This window comes from Molothrus ater, chromosome 1 (genome assembly GCF_012460135.2).
Source record: "Molothrus ater isolate BHLD 08-10-18 breed brown headed cowbird chromosome 1, BPBGC_Mater_1.1, whole genome shotgun sequence".
Taxonomy (NCBI): Eukaryota; Metazoa; Chordata; class Aves; order Passeriformes; family Icteridae; genus Molothrus; species Molothrus ater.
Window position 1 is genome coordinate 130,737,047 of NC_050478.2, and position 17,929 is coordinate 130,754,975.

Consider the following 17,929-nt stretch of genomic DNA (forward strand, 5'->3'; position numbering starts at 1 on the left):
GTTTGGGAGAAGAAAAGGATACAACTGTTCTGAAATTTATTTGCGAAGTCACGATGATCCCAGCACCAGCACCACTGTAAACCAATAATTTGGGGATTAAGCCCACTCCATTCCAAATACTCTTTGCTCATAATGAAAACACTAACAATGAGTACACTGTATAAAAAGAGCTTGTTAATGATACCCACAATACAATTAAATAGTGTTTACTGTTTTACCCTCCGATGGAGATGGTTTATAAGTCATGAGAGAGTATTTAGATCTGATTAGCCTTTCTGTAGTTTGCCTGGACTGACTAAAACATCTTTTACCATCACAGCTGGGTCCCTGAGCCCCAGCTCATAAAAAGTAGAATGTGGATTCCCTTGTTCGTGAGAAATCCCAGCGAAGTCAATGGAGACACTCACATAAAGTAATTAGGTGTGAATATTGAGTGCAGGATTAAGGATCTTAACTGCAGCTTTGTGTAACTGAGTGCTGCATTTTCTGAAGATATAAAACAAATCAAATTTAATCTGATGAATATCAGATGATACACATTACATGAGGAAAAGTTTAGAAAATCTCATGCTTAAAGCTGAGACATCTACACGAAAAGTGTAATACTCCAAAACTATTTTGTAGATTTTGTAGGATTTAATGGAAAAGCCATATGAGTGTTTTATTTAGCTCTTGAATTAAGGTGAATTTTTGATGGGATACAGTTTGATGATTTCTTCTTGTCAGCTGTTTGACAGAAGCGCAGCTGTAACATGTAACACGTCACCTTTTCAGACCTCAGTCAGGATCATTCACCTTTAGAACAATGGTCCCACAAGCAAACCCAAGCACTTAGGAACTATTACATAAATCAGCAGGTTGCATTCTTCTCTCTCAGTCAACAATATTCTACAGTTTAGCAGTGATAGAGACCAGTTTGACACAGAAAGGACTGTCTTCTGAAGCAGGAATACATGGTCATAAAAGATGCCATAACAATTTTTGCCAGATTAAGGAGCACCATGTCAGGAGAGTTTCCAGCGTAAGTATATTACATTCAGCAAACCGCCCCTCACTCCAGCAAACGCAGGGCTCTCAGGAAGCCCTGCACGTCCCAGGTGAGCCCTGAGCTACCTGTGGGCTGTTCCCTGGCACGGGGAGAAGCCGCAGCCCGCGCTGCTGCAAGCTGGTAAAGACACCTGCAGGCTGCTCTCGAACACGTTTCTAAGCCAAGTTCAGTTCCGATGCTACACTGATCTTAACAATACACCGAGGGTGTTTCCTTACAGCAGATACTGTTAAATGAGTTACCGCGGCATGCACGGGGAGGAGGATAAATGACAAGTTTGCTCGGACCCACGCAGTCCAAAGGAAAGGGAAACCCTTCTCCTGCGGGCTGCACCACGAGCAGCAAACCGCTCCAGCGGGACCCAGCAAGCGAAGATCCAGCCCAGCCCCCGACGCCGCCGCGGCCCCTCGCCTCGGCCTCCCGCTCCCCGCCGGGCCCCCGCCGCCCGCGGGGCCTTCCCGGCCGCCCCCCACCCGGAGGGGCCCCCGGGGAAGGGCCGTCCCTCCGCCGAGCCGGGGCCCTGGGGCGGGGGTGGCCGCCGGCATTGCAGAGACTCGGGATGGCAGCGACGCCGAGCCCCGCCGGGCAGCGCGGGACGCGGCTGGGTGCGGTGTCCCCGGGCGGAGCGCAGCGGACCCGCCTGGCGGGCGGGAGAGGCGAGACGAGGCGGGGCAGGGCAGGCGGCAGAGCCGGGCTTACCTGAGGGGCTGGCGGGGCCGCTCCGCTCGGCGCGGCAGCAGCGGCGGCCGGGAGCGAGCGCGGAGCCTCCTCCCCTCGGCGCGGCCCCAGACGGCGCTCCCCCGCCCGCCCCCCGGGAGCAGCCGCCTCCCGCCAGCCCCGTCCCCGGCGGCAGGAGCCCGGCTCAGCACTGAGGGCAGGGAAAGCGGGGAGTCCCGCTATAGAGACACCGGCTGCCCTGCCCAGATCTCCAGAGCCAGCGCGGCACCGGGAGGCCGCGGGAGGAGCCGCGGAGAGCCGCGTTCCTCGCTCCTCAGCCGCCTGTGCCGTCAGGGACGCGGTTCTTCACTCCTGCCCCCCTGAGGGGTACGACCTGCCGTCCCACTCCTTCCCGCCTGCCCCGTGTATGGGACCCGGGCTGTTCTCTCGCTCCCTCACGCCTGCCGGGAGGAAAGAGAGGGAATCGACGGCTCTTGCGGGACACGGGCTGTCGGCCCCAGGCGTTCCCGCCTGGTCCGAGGGACGCGGGGCCCGCTCCCTCCCGCCATCCCCGTCAGGAACAGGGGCCGCCGGCCCCTCTGGACTCCTGGCCGCGGTGGCCCCGGCCCGGCCCCGCCGCCCCGTGCACCTCGGCCCCGCTGCTGTTCCTTCCTTCCAGAGCTGTAGTGGGCGGCGAGGGGAGCTCCCGCAGCCCCAGGAGCAGCGCCTGCTCCGGCCGAGCGGGCTCTCCCGGAGGGGGCCGTGGGCTCCCGCTAGAGAAAAGTGGTGTGGTTTCTGTCTGGCGGCTCAGAGCATCCTTCCCCGGCCAGCGCCGTGCTCCCTGGGCCGCAGCCTTCCAGGGAAGCCGACCAAAGGAAACGTCGGGGAATGGAAATCCCATTGCCCGCAGGCCAAGGCAAACAGTCCCTGGTGATTCATGCGGTGTCTGCCACCGCGGCGAACCGGTGGGAGTCTCCGTCGGGGAAAACGATGAGGGAAGCTTGAAATAAGTTGCCCAAGTGGCAGGGACCGTCGTTTCTTAGCTGACACAGCAGCGACGCGGTCAGTAGTCCAGGTGGAAAAACTAAGTGTGGGGTTTATATCAACAATTACAGTATTATGTATGAAGAAGAAAAAATAAAACTCCTGCTTTGTTCCCAAGCAATTGTGATTTCTGTTTCCTGGCAAACAAACAAACAAAAAACCCAGTGAAAGCCATTTAAATGGCAGAGGTGAGCAGGACCCACTGTCACTGTCCAGCATAAAGACATAAATCGTCAAGCCATGCCAATTGCAGTACATCAGGTGCCAGAGGAGTCTCACAGAGGAGACTTTTACCCCTCATAGCTGCTGGAATAATGAGTAACTCTGGCAATCAGCAGAGCTACTTTGTGTAAGTTTTGTAAGGCACAATTAATTGCCTGTGATGTGGGTGTACAAAATCTAATCTCTAAAAGGAAGCATACAGATAACAAGCAAATCTAAAACTGAAAGTGGTTGGATTCACCTTATCTTTAATTCTGAGCACTGGTTCCTGAACCTTTTCTGTAGCCAGAGAAAAGGGAAAAAATAAAAATGCAACTGAGCACTGATAGACATTATAGCAAACCCAGCAGAGCCAAGTGCAGAACAATTCTCCCATTCTGTTTCTCCTTGCAATGTAGCATAGGATGAGGCCCAGTCCTATGCTACAGTCCTAATTAATGTTCTGTTGTCTGAAAATACAGAAACCATACTTCCATTTCCCTGTACTGTGGCTTGAGGCATCAGCTGAGTTGCCGGAGGAAGACGAAAGTCAGGAGAAAATGTTGTAGTGACAAGATCATGTGAGAGCCCAGAGTAACTCTGGTGGCTTTAGCTCCAGTTTATACATAAGAGAGCCCATCACTAGTGCTCATCCCAGAGGCTGTGCAGCCTGCTGCTGTTGGCAGGATGAACACAGGGAAGGTATCCCAGAGGGAGATTGGAGGAAAGGATGATAGCAAGTCAGCATAAAGCATCTCTTTGTTTCACAAGAGACAGCATAGAAGATTGAGGACTTTTATTTGACTTTATTTGACTTTGGTATTTATTTATACCACACCGGAAGTACTGTGTAATCCCCACATTTCAAAGTCCCAGTCTCTTTGCCGCTTGTCCTTTCTCAAATGATGAGCTTCTGTCCTCCACTCCCATCGTGTGACTTCTTTTTGATTTGGGAGAGCCTTTGTTCAAGTCTGTCAACATTTGATACAGTGGACAGAGGAAGATTGGAAGATGTTAAGTAAGAAAAAGCTGGAGGCTTCTATCAAGCCATGCTTTGATATGCAAAGAATCAAAAATCTGGCAAAAAAAAAAAAATCAGGCAATTCTTAAGCTTCATTAAGATTGCTAACTAGATACCTGAGACTTTGAGTCCATTTGTTCCTTTCCTGTCTTCTCTTAGTGCCTGGAAGGATTACTCTCAGTCTGGAAGAAGTGATGTAGGCTGCTTCTCAGTTATCATAGGCAATCACTTAATACAAAAACCACATTTCAGAAAGTAGGTTTTACATTATAAGCAGGTGCTTTAAGTAAAACAGCAATGAATTGATTTTCCTCCTGCTGTTAGAGGACTGTGTCAGACCTTCATGGTAGTTAGACACCTCCTACTAATTTCCAGTCTAAAAGTATTTATGGTAATTTTGTATTTGTTTCCTAATATCAACATTGTCTATAAACCAAAAGAACTCATTTTGATCTCCAAGGCTTGCCTAGGGCATTTAATGACAGCAATAATTTTCAGCTTTCACTCTTGTTTCACTCAGCAAGTTCTTGCTGTGTATGTGGCTCCTGAGAAGGTGTTTGGCAAAACTAAACACAATGCACCACGCAAGCCCTCTCCACTTGTCCTGATGTGCTCAAGGATTTATCATTTTCCATGGCCACAGCCCTACTGATGACTGATGGTCACCTTTGTGTTTGGTTTGTGTATGCAGCTGCACCTGTTTGCCGGTGGATTAATCCTCTCTAATGTACGATCTTGAGGGTCTCTTCCAACCTTGATGATTCAGTAATTCTGTGATTTTATACTATGGTATTTCATCTCTCTTCTAGTTCTTTTTTTTTTTTTTTTTTTGCTTCCAACTAGAATTCCTAAGTGTACTTATTGTAGATATCAAAGTAGATTATTGATTTTTCTGTCTTTTGAAGAAAATGTTTTATTTATCTGACTGTGAGTGAAACTCATCCTTTGGGTTGTGTTCAGTGGCAGTTTTAGAAGCATCTTTTCACTAGTTAACTAGTTTTAACTCAGCTACAAACCATACTAAGATTACGACAGATCTTCTGTAGCATCTCATACCTTTTTTTTTACTGCAGCTTTGCTTTTATGCATTTTCCTGTGAAATATCATCTTACATTTGAATGGATTTTCCAGATATTTAGGGGCAGGGAGAGTTGATTTTTTTCCCCACCATTACCAGGTACACATTAAATTAAGCTATTCTATACCAACAATATCATATCTACTGCTATCTAGTAGTATTTTCAAGAAGCCTTTAATCATTCATCCTTTCACTACAACTTCTTTTTAAAGTTTTCTTCCTCTTCAGTCGTTTGAAACTCAGTGATTGGTGCAGAGCCAAAATATTGGCAAATGCCACCACCACCACCACCACCACCAGTGATTGTACTAAAAACAATCATATTTTGGAGAGTTCCTAAGGTAAAGTTTCTTGACTACAGGTAAAACAGAAGATTCATCATATGAGGCTATAACTTACAGATTCTGGACACCATCCTTGGGCATTTTTTTGGTCACCACCTACCTAAATTTTTCCATAATACTGTCATTCAGTGCATTATTTTTATGGTAATAAAACACAGGACTGCTTAAGGAAACAGATTTTGTCAAAATATCCCTTTTTTCTTTCTTTTTAATGGGCTATGAAAGGATCAATATGGGGTTGAGTGTAAACATTATACACTTGGATATTTCTTAGGCACTCACATAACACAATATTTTGACTAGGGAGCTATAATGCTGCAGCAACAGCTTCGCACATATGAAATAGATTTCAAAACAGATGATAAATCTCAGCTGCATGTGAGCAAAGAATACTCATTAAGTGAGTGTGTTTCAAGACAAACTCTGCAAGGATAAATTTTTTAGTCCATAGTGCTTTAAATTCTTTATCCACAGCAGAGAACATATTCTATTTTGGCTACACCTTAAAGCTCTGAATTCAAGCAGAATGTTTAAAAAATCTTGGAGTGGGATAGCAAAGAACTGAAAGAACCATTAGAGAACTGGAAAATATGCCATCCAGTGAAAAGCTCAGGAAATGCAATGCCTTTAATAACTCAGATTTAGGAGGTGACTTAAGGACACCATATAAGTAAGTATATAAAGGACAAAACTTCAATAAAAGGTGTCTTCAGTGCAGCCAACAGAAATGTAATAGTACTTAATGATAGAAACCTGCAGACAGAAAAATCAGAAACAGGCTGGTTTATCTACATCTCCATCCTTCATATTTTATAACATTTTGTAAGGGAATTTTTTTTCTCCTTTGCAATTTTTTGACTAAGAAAGAACTGCTGTTGTAAAGCAATCCATAAATTAATACAGAAAATAACCAGTTTGGGGTAATTCTTTATCTTTTTGTATACTGAAGACTTGAAAAAGATCTTGTATTTTAATTCCAAAAGGGATGTGTAGAGGGCATATTCAATGGTTGCCCAACCTTCAGCTTGCTCAGTTTCACTGCTCCCTTGGTGCTTGCAGTTCTGCGTTGCAGACCACGTTTTCTCCAGCTGTGGAGCTGGGCATTCACCTCCTGCCTTGGCCCAGAGGGATCTGGTATGGAGAAAGACACCCGTTTGTACAAGGTTGAGCAGGCTGGTGCCCAGCTCATGTACAAGCTCCCTGCAGCTGTTTGGCTGCCTGAGTTCCCCTGTGTGCTCTTACATCACAACCAGCACAAACCAGCAGAAATCTACACCTCACAGAAAGCAAAGCTGCCTCCTAGTGTTTTTTGCAGGACAGTCTGAGATGCAGGTGTGACTTGGCTGCTGATAACTGCTGTTTGCACAGAGGCTTGGAGCATCTGTCCTGGAAGAGTGCCTGAGAGCGAGCACAGGGTGGCTGGCACAAGGTCTCACAGAGAGCTGGACAGACCTGCCAATCCTCCGTGGCTCCCAAGGTCCTCTGCACAGCCCTGGCAGCAAAACCCAGACTCCTTGTCTTCTGGATGTTAGACTAGGATTGGCAACAAAGGGATTAACATTTACATTTCTTTATGAACTTCATGAAGAACCAAGTTTCTGGGGCGATTTCCACAAACCTAGGCATTGCAGGACCAAACTTTCAGGAGCCAAAATTTTTTAAGGTTTTGATAAAAAAAAACAAAACACCAAAACCTCTGAACATATACTTAATTTGAAGATTGTGAGTAATCTCTTTTAAATCTAAATCAGTGCAGGGTTTGGTGCCTCCTGTTATCTCCTCAAGATGGTCCATGAGTCAGACTTAACTGTGGCTCAGCATCACAACTGTACCATAGCCAAAAGAAAAGATGCTTCCAGTAGACAACATTAAATCAACACCAAAGATTTTGTATATATGCATATATATGTACACATCTACTATATATATGAATACCTATGATGTATATAATACATATATAATATATATTAATAAATTATCATAATGGCCTTTTAACAGAACATATTTCATCTGAGATATGCAGAGTCAAGCAGCATTCTTTTAACTTTTTCTTTTAAAGATGTACTTATGAGATTAAGTACCACGCTCCTGTTGATATGTGCTATAAGAAAGTCTCTTTCCTTTTTAAAGTAGTAATATCATCACTAAAGAGGAAATCAGAGGAAATCTCAAGCCAGGACCCACAGCAATGACAGATCAGGCTGGTATTTCTGCTGCAAATGTTACCACAAAAGCCCCCAGGAATCTGAATGGACTGGTTACCCTTTGGCTATTGGGCATCTGAAACACCACATTTTAAATGTTGATATAATTTTCTTTTTTTATTCTTTGGATGAACACCATTAGGTCAAGAGCCATACTGCCTAAATTCTGCCAGAGTTGTAGTTCAGATGATATTTGGGGCACCACACAGACATTACATAAGATTCATGAAGAACCTAGTTATTTCATTTAAGATTCAGACACACATAATAATCCAAAGACATTATTACATTTAGAATATTCTTCATTGTGCAAGGACTGATTTAGAGCTAGCAATTTGCATGCTTTCTGGATCATGTTGTAAGATCTAAGTTGGGCTTCTTGTGTGTGTGATGTCAATTTTGTCCCAGAATTGAGTAAGAAAACCTTGTCTTGGATTCTGAAGGAGAGTTGCATTTAAGCATGGCATGGCTTAAATTGCCAAGGGAAATGGTGAAAATGCAGTTTTCCTGCTCACATGTTCAAAGTTAGAGCAGAAGTAAAACCTGTGAATATACTTGGCAGAGTAGCAATCCCAGGATGATTTTTCAGCTAGATAAAGTAGGTGAGTGCTGTCTGTGGATGAATTCAGTATATATTTTACCAAGAGTATGTAACTTCATTGAGTCCTCCCTCTTTGATCATATATAAATTTTTTTTCACAGTAAACATTATCCAGCCTGGATGGTAATCATAAGCTGCCACATAGTTCTGAAGAAAATTAAGAAAATATGTAACCTATGCATAAGAAATACTTGCTTTTCAGTTACCATCTGCAAGAGTTCTGATTTTCTTCTTCCAAAAGATTTTGAACAGTCAAATGGAATTTCCAAGAGAATTTCTGTAGGACAAACTTAGTTAATTGCAATACATGGGCCTCAACAATCAAAATTTTGCCTTGTGCCCATTTCTTTGAGCCCCTGTGGCTGACCTCAGCTGCTATCCATGGCACTCAGAAAGATGGAAGTCTGCAGGGGGACAGAGACAGCAAGGCAAAAGGGGCCTGAGCCTGTATGTCCAGCCATGCACACCAGGGAGTTACTTGCCTTTTTCATTTACTTTAAGGATGTGAAATGATTCTTAGATTCAAGTACAACTCATCAAGATTCTAATCCTCAATCATCTAGAAATAAACCACAGCAAGATGACCACAGAAGTGTGGGAGAGATGTGCAAGCTCTTTACTTATTCATACCCTTTGATCGTTTCAGTTCCCCTGTTTTTATATGTATATAATGAAGTCTACAAACCATGAATTATGAACAGAACTGTGTAATTCATGTATCATTGATCTATCAATAACACTCAGGATAGTCCTTTTTACCACAATTGAGAAATAGACACTTTTCATTACATCTGTGTTTGAGTCTTTACCAAATTTGTTTTTAACCAGCAGCATGTTCCTGGAATTATAGAAAATGTTAGCTCAAGGCAGAGGATTCAAGTAAGAAAACAGTATGGGTTTGCAAAATATCTGTCTCTTCATTTCCCTTTAGAGGTGGTATAATGTACCGCGTACAAATTAGAATCATGTAAGTGTCAAGCAGGTGGCTAGCTATAGGAAGAGATGCTCAAAACAGCAAAGAAAAAAGTGGAGTGCACCAGTTCCAAAGTAGAACCTGTGGATGTAGCAAAAGGACCATGTTTTCAGATGGATGATGAGATAGAGAAAATTATCTACTTACTTCTTCAGGAAAACAGATTAAATTTAGCCTCGAACTCTATATCCTTATCTTTAAAGTGATTTTTATGTGATAAAAAATAGAGAATCATATGCTAACTGACAAATAACCAGTAATGGTTGGTCAGAGTGTTACTGACCATCTGTAATGTACCTGCTTTACATGACAGTAGTGTGAACCACAGTAGATGTCTAGGGAAAAGAAAAGAAGAGAAGGGAAGGGAAGGGAAGGGAAGGGAAGGGAAGGGAAGGGAAGGGAAGGGAAGGGAAGGGAAGGGAAGGGAAGGGAAGGGAAGGGAAGGGAAGGGAAGGGAAGGGAAGGGAAGGGAAGGGAAGGGAAGGAAGGGAAGGGAAGGGAAGGAAATGAAAAGAGAAAAGAAAGAGAAATGAAAAGAGAAAAGAAAGAGAGAAGAAGAAAGTCTTGTCTTTATTTAGGAAGAATAGTAGAGAAAGAAAAGATTGGTGAAGTTTTCCTTTCAAGATACTGTAGGAATTTAAGAAAACTCACTGTAACTAGCAGGAACTTGCATTCTTTATTTTAAGATACCAAGCACCTGCTGACCTGGCACTTCAGGAGTCAACTGAGACAGTTTGATTTCAGTCAGCACTGGACCCAGGAAAGGGTGTCTCTTCTAATTAAACAATTAAGACTGATGCTTCCACTGATAAACTCAAATTTGCATAGGCATTGCAAATTCTTCTTGATTAATTGCAGTACAGTGTGGTTTATAAAATCAATGACCTAGTATTACACATATATTCTACATTTCCAGTCATAAGGCTGTCAGATACAAATGTTTTAAATTATTTAAAAACTATGGTTTGATCTCTCTGTAGACTAATAAGGACAGTTAATAGTACAACAACATTATGATCTTGTTGATAAGCATTTCAAACCTTGCATGTCAATAAATAAGAAGCTGAATTCCTCAACTGGCAAAAGCCATGGACTTTTTATTGCACTAAAAACCATTTTAATTAATTTCTTTATTTCAAACGACTTTTTACTAAGATCTCAATTTTTCCTGTTTGCAATAGAAACTAACAAAAATTTTATCTAGGTTCTTGAGAAATCTGTCTTGCTTCTGTTTGTCTATGCAATGCTAAAGACTTTGCTATCTATAAATATTTTATTACAGTCAACACAGACAAAGGCAGGATAATGAATGAGAGCTGCAGCAACTACAAACAAGGGAGACATGAACCTTAAAACACATTCACATCAAGGCGAGGAGACAATTTCCATTCCAGCACAGGTATATCAAATTTAAAAGCAATAAATACCTCAGACCATCATGATTTGTACAAATGCCATCTCAACTTCCATTCTAATCCAAATAATACTAAACACTTCAGAACAAAATTCAAAGGAAAAAGAAATTATAGATGCTTCAAACCATGAACAGGTTAAATACAGAATTAGTTTCTCAACATAAGGATGTGCTCTTCCAACCTGTTTTGGGTTTTTTTTGAGGCAAAGGAAATGTAGTAGATCTAATCTGCCTGCATTTCAGAAAAGCATTGCCACAGAGGTGATTTATAACTGAAAAAGGAACAAGCAGAAGGAATGTGAGCTAAGTATGGACCTAGCTCATGTCCAGGAAAGACATTCTGTGTTGGGTGCATGTAGACACCATGAGTACAACCAGAGATCACATCCTAAAACTTTCCCAGCTTGTGACTCTATCTGGTCTCAGAACTCCTGAGACAAAGCTGTTTGGTAGATGTTTGTTTGTTTTCTCAAACATCCACCTCCGTTTTTTCTTAGACATCCCTTTTTTTAGCTCATCCTCAGGCTGGTCATGTAAAATGAACTGGTCTGGGCTCAGCTGGGACTGTGCTGCTGGTGCAGCCTCTTGTACAAGAGCCACAGATAAGGCAGCTCACATCTAAATGTTGCTGCTCTACACCTGCATAGTGGCAATTCTGGAACCATGCATGTTCTGTTGCTTGGTGCTAATAGGACTGCAACAGTTGACAGAAGAGTTTTTCTGAGCTTCCCTTTTTAACCAGGGCTACTTTCCTAGACCCCTGGAGTGCTCATACAGTGTCTGTTGAGTGCAATGATACATTACCTTTATTTGAAACTTATTTGTCCAAATTACTATGTCAGGACTTTTTATCCAGGCTGAAATTTTGAATTGCAGAGAGGAATAAGTAACCAAAAGGTAACAATATATTATGTTGTGCTTTGGGCTTTTTTTTTGCTGACAATTCACAAGATAAAAAAACCACAAAGAAAATATACATTGAAACAGAAACCAGTCAGTTCTAAATGAACATATGGCCACAGATACTGTGACTAATATCTATGTATTTAAAAGGAAAATATTTACATTAAAAAACAAGCAAAGTCAATTTTTTTAAAGAAAAAACCACTCAAAACTAGTGGATCAAATAGTCTGTTTTTAAGAGCTTTTTGAACTTCTTTAGCTGTTTTTTAATGAAAAGCAAATCAGCAGGATCACACAATAGCAGGAAATTTAAGCTGTTCTGTCCAACTGACAAAGCTAATTTCATCCTCTGTTCTAATGCAATGAAAGAAAAAAAAGTCATCCCATTTTTCTAATGATTGAATGGGCAGAAGACTTTATAAATTCCCAGAAGATAAATATTTTTAAATAATTACCAGCTCTTGCCTCTGTTCTTTTACTTCCATTGTCCTTGCTGCCCCAGGTGAGTGTATCTGATATTGCCAAGAATGAACACATTCATATAAATAGTATCAATCTCCTGGAGTGCCCCATTGATTTATTTTTCATCTGTTGATCTTAAACTGGTGTACTGGTGATACACAAAATAAAACTATAAAAGCACTGTACCTTTTCTCCCTCCATAAGAGAGAGGGTGCCTGTTTTGTGCTTGCCTCTGGCATAGAATGAAGGCTGAAATATCTTCCACCCATAAAGTAGAACATATCTCATCTTATTAGGATGGTATCTGAAATTTGAAGAGCACCTTGCCCATCCTGGCCTTGAATGGGATCAGAAGATTTGATGCTAAAAATTTACCTATGTTGGACCTCTAATTTCATGCTTGCCTGTACTGTCATGAAGGTTCATGAAATGGGGAGTTTTGGAGAGGGAAACAGATTCAATATTACATGAAAAAAAAATAATCTGAAAAAAACCCCAACTCTTTCAAAACCAGAAGCATTTATATACTTAGGGAAAGTTTATATGAAACAGAAGCCTGTTAGAGTTATAGAGTTAGGATGCACATAGGTACTGTGATAGAGCTCAGGGATTATGGGCTAAAAAGCTTTATATGGCTCATCCCTGCTATTGCTGGTCATGTCAACCTCAAAGAGCAAACAGAAGTCTTCTGGAATGCCTGCAGAGCCTCTGCAGTGCTGCAGCTCCCTCCCTCAGAGTAGCTTCACAGCTCTTTTGTCTAGCAAAGCTTCTCATGTAAGCCAAGTAGCCAGCCCTGCTGCAGGCCTGATTCATCTCCTTGTTGTTTATTCAGCTTTCCAAGTGACCCTGTGTCCTCCACTCAGACTAATTAGTTAAGTCCAGCTCTGGCTACCAATGAAAACATTTCATTATTTCCTGAAAACTCTCCTATCTGAAACCTTTGAATAATCTGTGTCCTGGTTTCAGCTATGATAGAGTTAATTCCTCTAAAGAAAAAGAAAATAATTTACTGCATTAAACTTCACTGAGGTTCTTCTCTAAAATAAACTACTGTTGTAGCTCATTGTCCAGGGTATAGCTGTAGAACTGCCTCTTTGCTTTGAAATAGCTTTGTGTCTGCTGGCTGGGTGACAATGAGGCTTTCACTCCCAATGCTAGAGTATCCTCTTCTGCTGGAGGTAGACACAGGCTGCAGGCAGAAGGTCACAGATCTGTATTCCACACCCTGCTGAGCTATTCAGCTGAAAAACTGGCTACAGTGCAGAATGATTCCAGGTCAAACCCATGGGCGTGGAGACATCATTTACAAATACCAGAGTCTTTCTCTGAAAGAACACTAATCCTGATTTATCAGAGCCAAGCCTCCCTTTAGATAGTTATAGCTGCTGTTTTGGATTTCTCAGAGCTGGGAACTGAGATAGTGTTGAAATATGTCCATTGTGAATTTGCAAGAAATGCTTTTTTGTGGTATTTGACTGCAGTTTCTACAGCTAATAGAGATGGGTAAATGGGAAAGATACAACCTGGCTCCAGAGAAGCAGCATCTAAGGAGACCAGCCTCTATGGAGAGAACATCTAAGAAGTCTCTAAGGATAAAACTTAGCTCCAGAGGAGCAGTTTAGAATTGTCTGTCTGACTAGACAGTTTGGCAGGCATTAGACCAATCCTCCTTTTGGTTTAGAAATATTAATCTGTAGACTTCCTTGCATTAAAACAAGTAAGACACAGGTATCACCCCCTTCAGTGATAGAATTCTGGAACAGAGCTTATCTAACAGCTAATATAAGAGGTTACACGAGCAGTTATATTTCCTCATGACCACAGCAGAGGAGAAAGAAAGGGCACATAAGTCAAGCAATATTGCAGCAGTGAACCTTGTTTCTGTGCTGTACATGAATGTACATGATGTACATGAATGTTGCCCTCCCATGTTCTGTTTCTACATGTACATGATGTACATGAATGTTGCCCTCCCATGTTCTGTTTCTGCTCCTGCTCCTTTTTTTTCCCCTTCTGCCCTTAGCAGTAGCCAAGTCTTCCATTTTGCACATTCCAAGCACCACTGTGCACAGACTTGTTATTAGCAACAATTTTTAAACTGTCCATGGTATCCCCAGCCAACAGGGTAGTGGTGAGGAATGCCCTAATTTGAAAGAATTTGGAATTTGTTTGGAACTGGTTATCATTTGCTCTGCTTCCTTGCCAAGACTTTATCTGGCTGTATATTGATTCGATGTGGCCTTTGCTAACATATCAAGACTGGATTGTTTTTACCAACCAGAGGTTTTCCCAAAGAAGTACAGACAGACTAACTCCTAAAATGATGGTCATTAGCAATTGTTTTAGAAAACTTCATGTACTTACAAACACGAGTGCCACATTGTTGGGTCACCACTACAAATTCCTTGTTGCTTTCTCAAATATAAAGCATGGAATGTAGAATAAAGGAAAGCTGCATTGCTGCATTGCTGAATCAGGAATAAAAGCATCAGGCACATATGAGAAAAGTTGGATTTGTGCCTTAGCATGTGTAGTATTTGTGAAGCCTGCAATGTCTTGTAGCACACATAAAAAAAAAAACCCAAAACCAACCAAACAAAAAAACTCCCAAACAAACAAAACCAAAAAGAAGCAACCAAAACCCCAGAAGAGATTTCAGCAAAAGATCTACTTGTATTTCTGGTACTAACAAAGTTTAGATTTGCTGGTTTTGGCTTTATATTTATGTTTCATGTCAACATTTCCTCTAAGTATTTTCTTTACACTCCTAAGTTGCTAAAAATTATTAATAAAAAGCAGCTATATTAGAGTTTCAGATAGAAAACCAGGAGACCATCTGAGTAAACAGATGCTCTTATCTCTGTGAGAAAGGAAAAAATGCAAGGAATATTGGAAAAAACTGTTGGAAGTAAGCAGCTCCCAAAACACAGAACTTTAAGAAGCCAGCTTTTTTATAGGTTGTGTTGCAGATGACTGTTAAAAAATGAATTACAGAAAAGCTGTGGTCTAAATTCCCCAGAATTATACATGGAAATGGAGAATGAATTCAGCATGTGAGGATAAAAACCCTTCAGCTGGAGTTTATGTCTCTTCATGTAAACCACAGAATCTCATTTTTGTTTAGGAGGAGTGGAACCCATCTCTCATGGGGATTCTCTGATATGTCACCAGAACTAAACTTATATTATATTATCTGTTACCTCCTACCCAGCTATTTACTCTGTGTGCAAGAATGTAATGGATTTGATACCACAACCTTCCTGCCCTCTTTGACTCAAATTGGACTAAATCCAAGGGGAGTTCTGGCAGGACACACTGTACTCACATTTATGCATGCATGGGGTGTGTGAAGAAGTCTTGATTCCTTAGTGAGACAACTTAAAGTCTTTTAGCCCTGTTCTGTATTATACACTTCATCAGAACCAAAAAAAAATGCCTGTGGTTTTGGACAATGAACTAAAACCTTGAATTATCTTTTGGTCTTACTGTGCAATAAATTATAGAATTTACTGTCTTCTCCTCCATTTATACAGTATGATGGGAAAGATGATTAATTGACTGGTGAGTGGACTAAAAAAGTATCTTTTAGTCCACTACAGAGAAAATTCTATGGTGACAGACTGATTGGACAGGAATTTATGTATGTTTGTGCTTGGAAGACAATAAAAAAAATATTTCCATAGTCTTGAGGAAACAATCCCTTTTATTGTAGAGAAGTTTGTATACACAGATGCAATGTATTTACAACCAGCTTTTCTGAAACAGATGACTGCTTAACATCCTTCACAAATCTGTCAAGAATGAAAGAAAATGAAGCTCAGAAGCCCAGCCAGCCAGCACAACACCCGTATTCAGATTAATTCCCAAAGACACCTGTAATGAGAGTAGATGACATTATTCAGAAAGGAAAAAAATAGGACTGTGACAAAGATCAGTGGATGGTTTTCAGGATTGGTTCATTCAAATGCATTGCTTAGCTTGATCTCAGAGTAGATAAACCATGAACTAAAATTTCAACAAGCAGATGGGGTCCTGCCTTTTGCCAGGGATGTGGGAGAGACAGGCAGAAAGCATCTGTCCTTTCCTTCCCTGGCTTCTGCAAGAACAGCTCACAGTTGCAATCTCTGAAAAGAATTTGTTGGTCCTGTGTTCCCCTGGAAAGCTCTTTTCCAGAAAAAGTCAGGAAAAGTTCCACATTTCTTCAGTAGGTAGAATGGAGTCAATGCACTAAGGGTGAGGACAGGTGTCCTCCTCAGGAGGGTGAGCACTCCCACGGCCAGCCCAGCCACAGGAGAGATGGCACCTTGGTGTCTTCTGGTGCCCCTCCAAACTGCGACTCAGCTCTGCACTGCCCTTTACCTGGGGTGCTGTGCAATGGCACCAGCTGAGCTTCAGCCTGTACAATCACCCCAAATGCAGAGGAGACAATGCAGAGGGAAACAAGGAGAGGTAGAGACACACATTATATTCCCTTTTCATGTTTCTTTTCAATTAAAAGTAGAAACTTCATCAAAACAAAAAGTTACATGTGCAGGAGGCACTTCTCTAGAGAAGAAATAAATACCTCACACAAACATTCACGGGTGGATGAGTCCCATGAGAAAGATTCTCAGTACAACCAGTTCAGTCATAAAAGGAATCTATACCTTCACATTGATGTATATGAGAAACAGACAAAACATATCTGCTGATGCTCAAAGAAAATTACATGCTTAAGTTCCCCACAGGTTGGGAACATGTATCTTAGAATCTGCATAATTTAGTTAACACTCAGCAGAACACTGCAATATTTACAGGCACATTCCAATGGGAAAACATTTGCATGTTGAGTGTGAAAGACACAGCTTTGTCACCTAATCATGGGACTTTAAAGCAGGGATTTTGTGACCTCAAAATACTATTTGTGAAGTTAGTGGAGAGGAACAAGGTGGGTAGGCGGTAAAGAAAGTAATCAGAATTTGCTAACTTTTTTTTTGAGCATTAGAATGGTTTCAGGCTGGGATGAAGTGAGTCTCTGTAGACCACAGGTTCTGGCTTGTTACACATAGGGTGTTTTGTCTATTCTCATTTTCCATACTTATCCTTCCCAATTAAATATGTTTCCCATTAGCCAGGTTGATGAGAATACTGCATAAGACTAATTCTTCTTCTTGCAATCATCATCATCACTCATAGCAAAGTAACTTCAAAAATACTTGCAGAAGAGGAATGAATTGGAATGTCACTTTTTTTGACTTGGTCTGTATTCTGAAGTTGAATGTGGGCATCTAAGAAACATATTTGTAATACTTCGGAAGTTTTACAAATTAAAAAATGAAGTTACACTCTGAACCTGATTGAGAATGCAAAGTTCTACTAGCACTGTATGTCAGACATGGTGGAAAAAGCTATTTAGTGACTACTGTAACCCTAGTGCTAACCAGAATTATTCTGAAAACAGTTCACTAGTTTCTGAAACTACTGTAGTTGCAGCAAATTATTAAAACTATCTACAGAATATGAGTCATACAATTTAAGTTTCAATATGTCAGCAAAACAGCAAAGTGTAACCCACAGAGGTTATATCCTGGAAGTGAAATTATCAAACTATTGCTTCAATGTCTGTAAAGTAAAGCTATCCTCCCTAGGGACACAGCACTCTCACTTATGCTGACACATAAGGTGGTGGTGGATCTTTAGCAGCTCCGTTCACAGGATCATCATATGGTGGTAGCAGGACCTGCAGGAAAGGAAAAAAGGTTTTATTTTTAAAAAAGAAGTCAAATGAGAAAATTTACAGAAAAGATAACCCCTAAGGCCTTGTCCACAACCAATCAATCAAACCCCAAAACAACAAAAAACTCCAAACAAACCAACAAACCAACAAAAAAAAAACCCAAGACAAAACACCAAAACAAAAAAAAGAGTAAAATTATTAAGCAGGAGCAGAATAGTTAGGAAAAGAAATAATACTAGCATGAAGTTCCTCCTTTTCAATAT

At 41.4% G+C, this 17,929-nt stretch overlaps 2 protein-coding genes across 2 annotated transcripts in view; both read right to left on the minus strand.

Moving 5' to 3' along the window:
- MATN2 (matrilin 2) overlaps positions 1–1,820 on the minus strand; it is a 65,127-nt gene extending 63,307 nt beyond the window's left edge. Inside the window, exon 1 of the mRNA XM_054515280.1 lies at positions 1,748–1,820. The gene's annotated coding sequence lies outside the window, so the exon portion shown is untranslated. The remainder of the gene's footprint in view (positions 1–1,747) is intronic.
- Positions 1,821–15,635: 13,815 nt separating this feature from the next.
- LAPTM4B (lysosomal protein transmembrane 4 beta) overlaps positions 15,636–17,929 on the minus strand; it is a 59,575-nt gene continuing 57,281 nt past the window's right edge. The window contains exon 7 of the mRNA XM_036378606.2: positions 15,636–17,669. Coding sequence (XP_036234499.1) covers positions 17,595–17,669 — 75 coding nt within the window. The 3' untranslated portion in view covers positions 15,636–17,594. The remainder of the gene's footprint in view (positions 17,670–17,929) is intronic.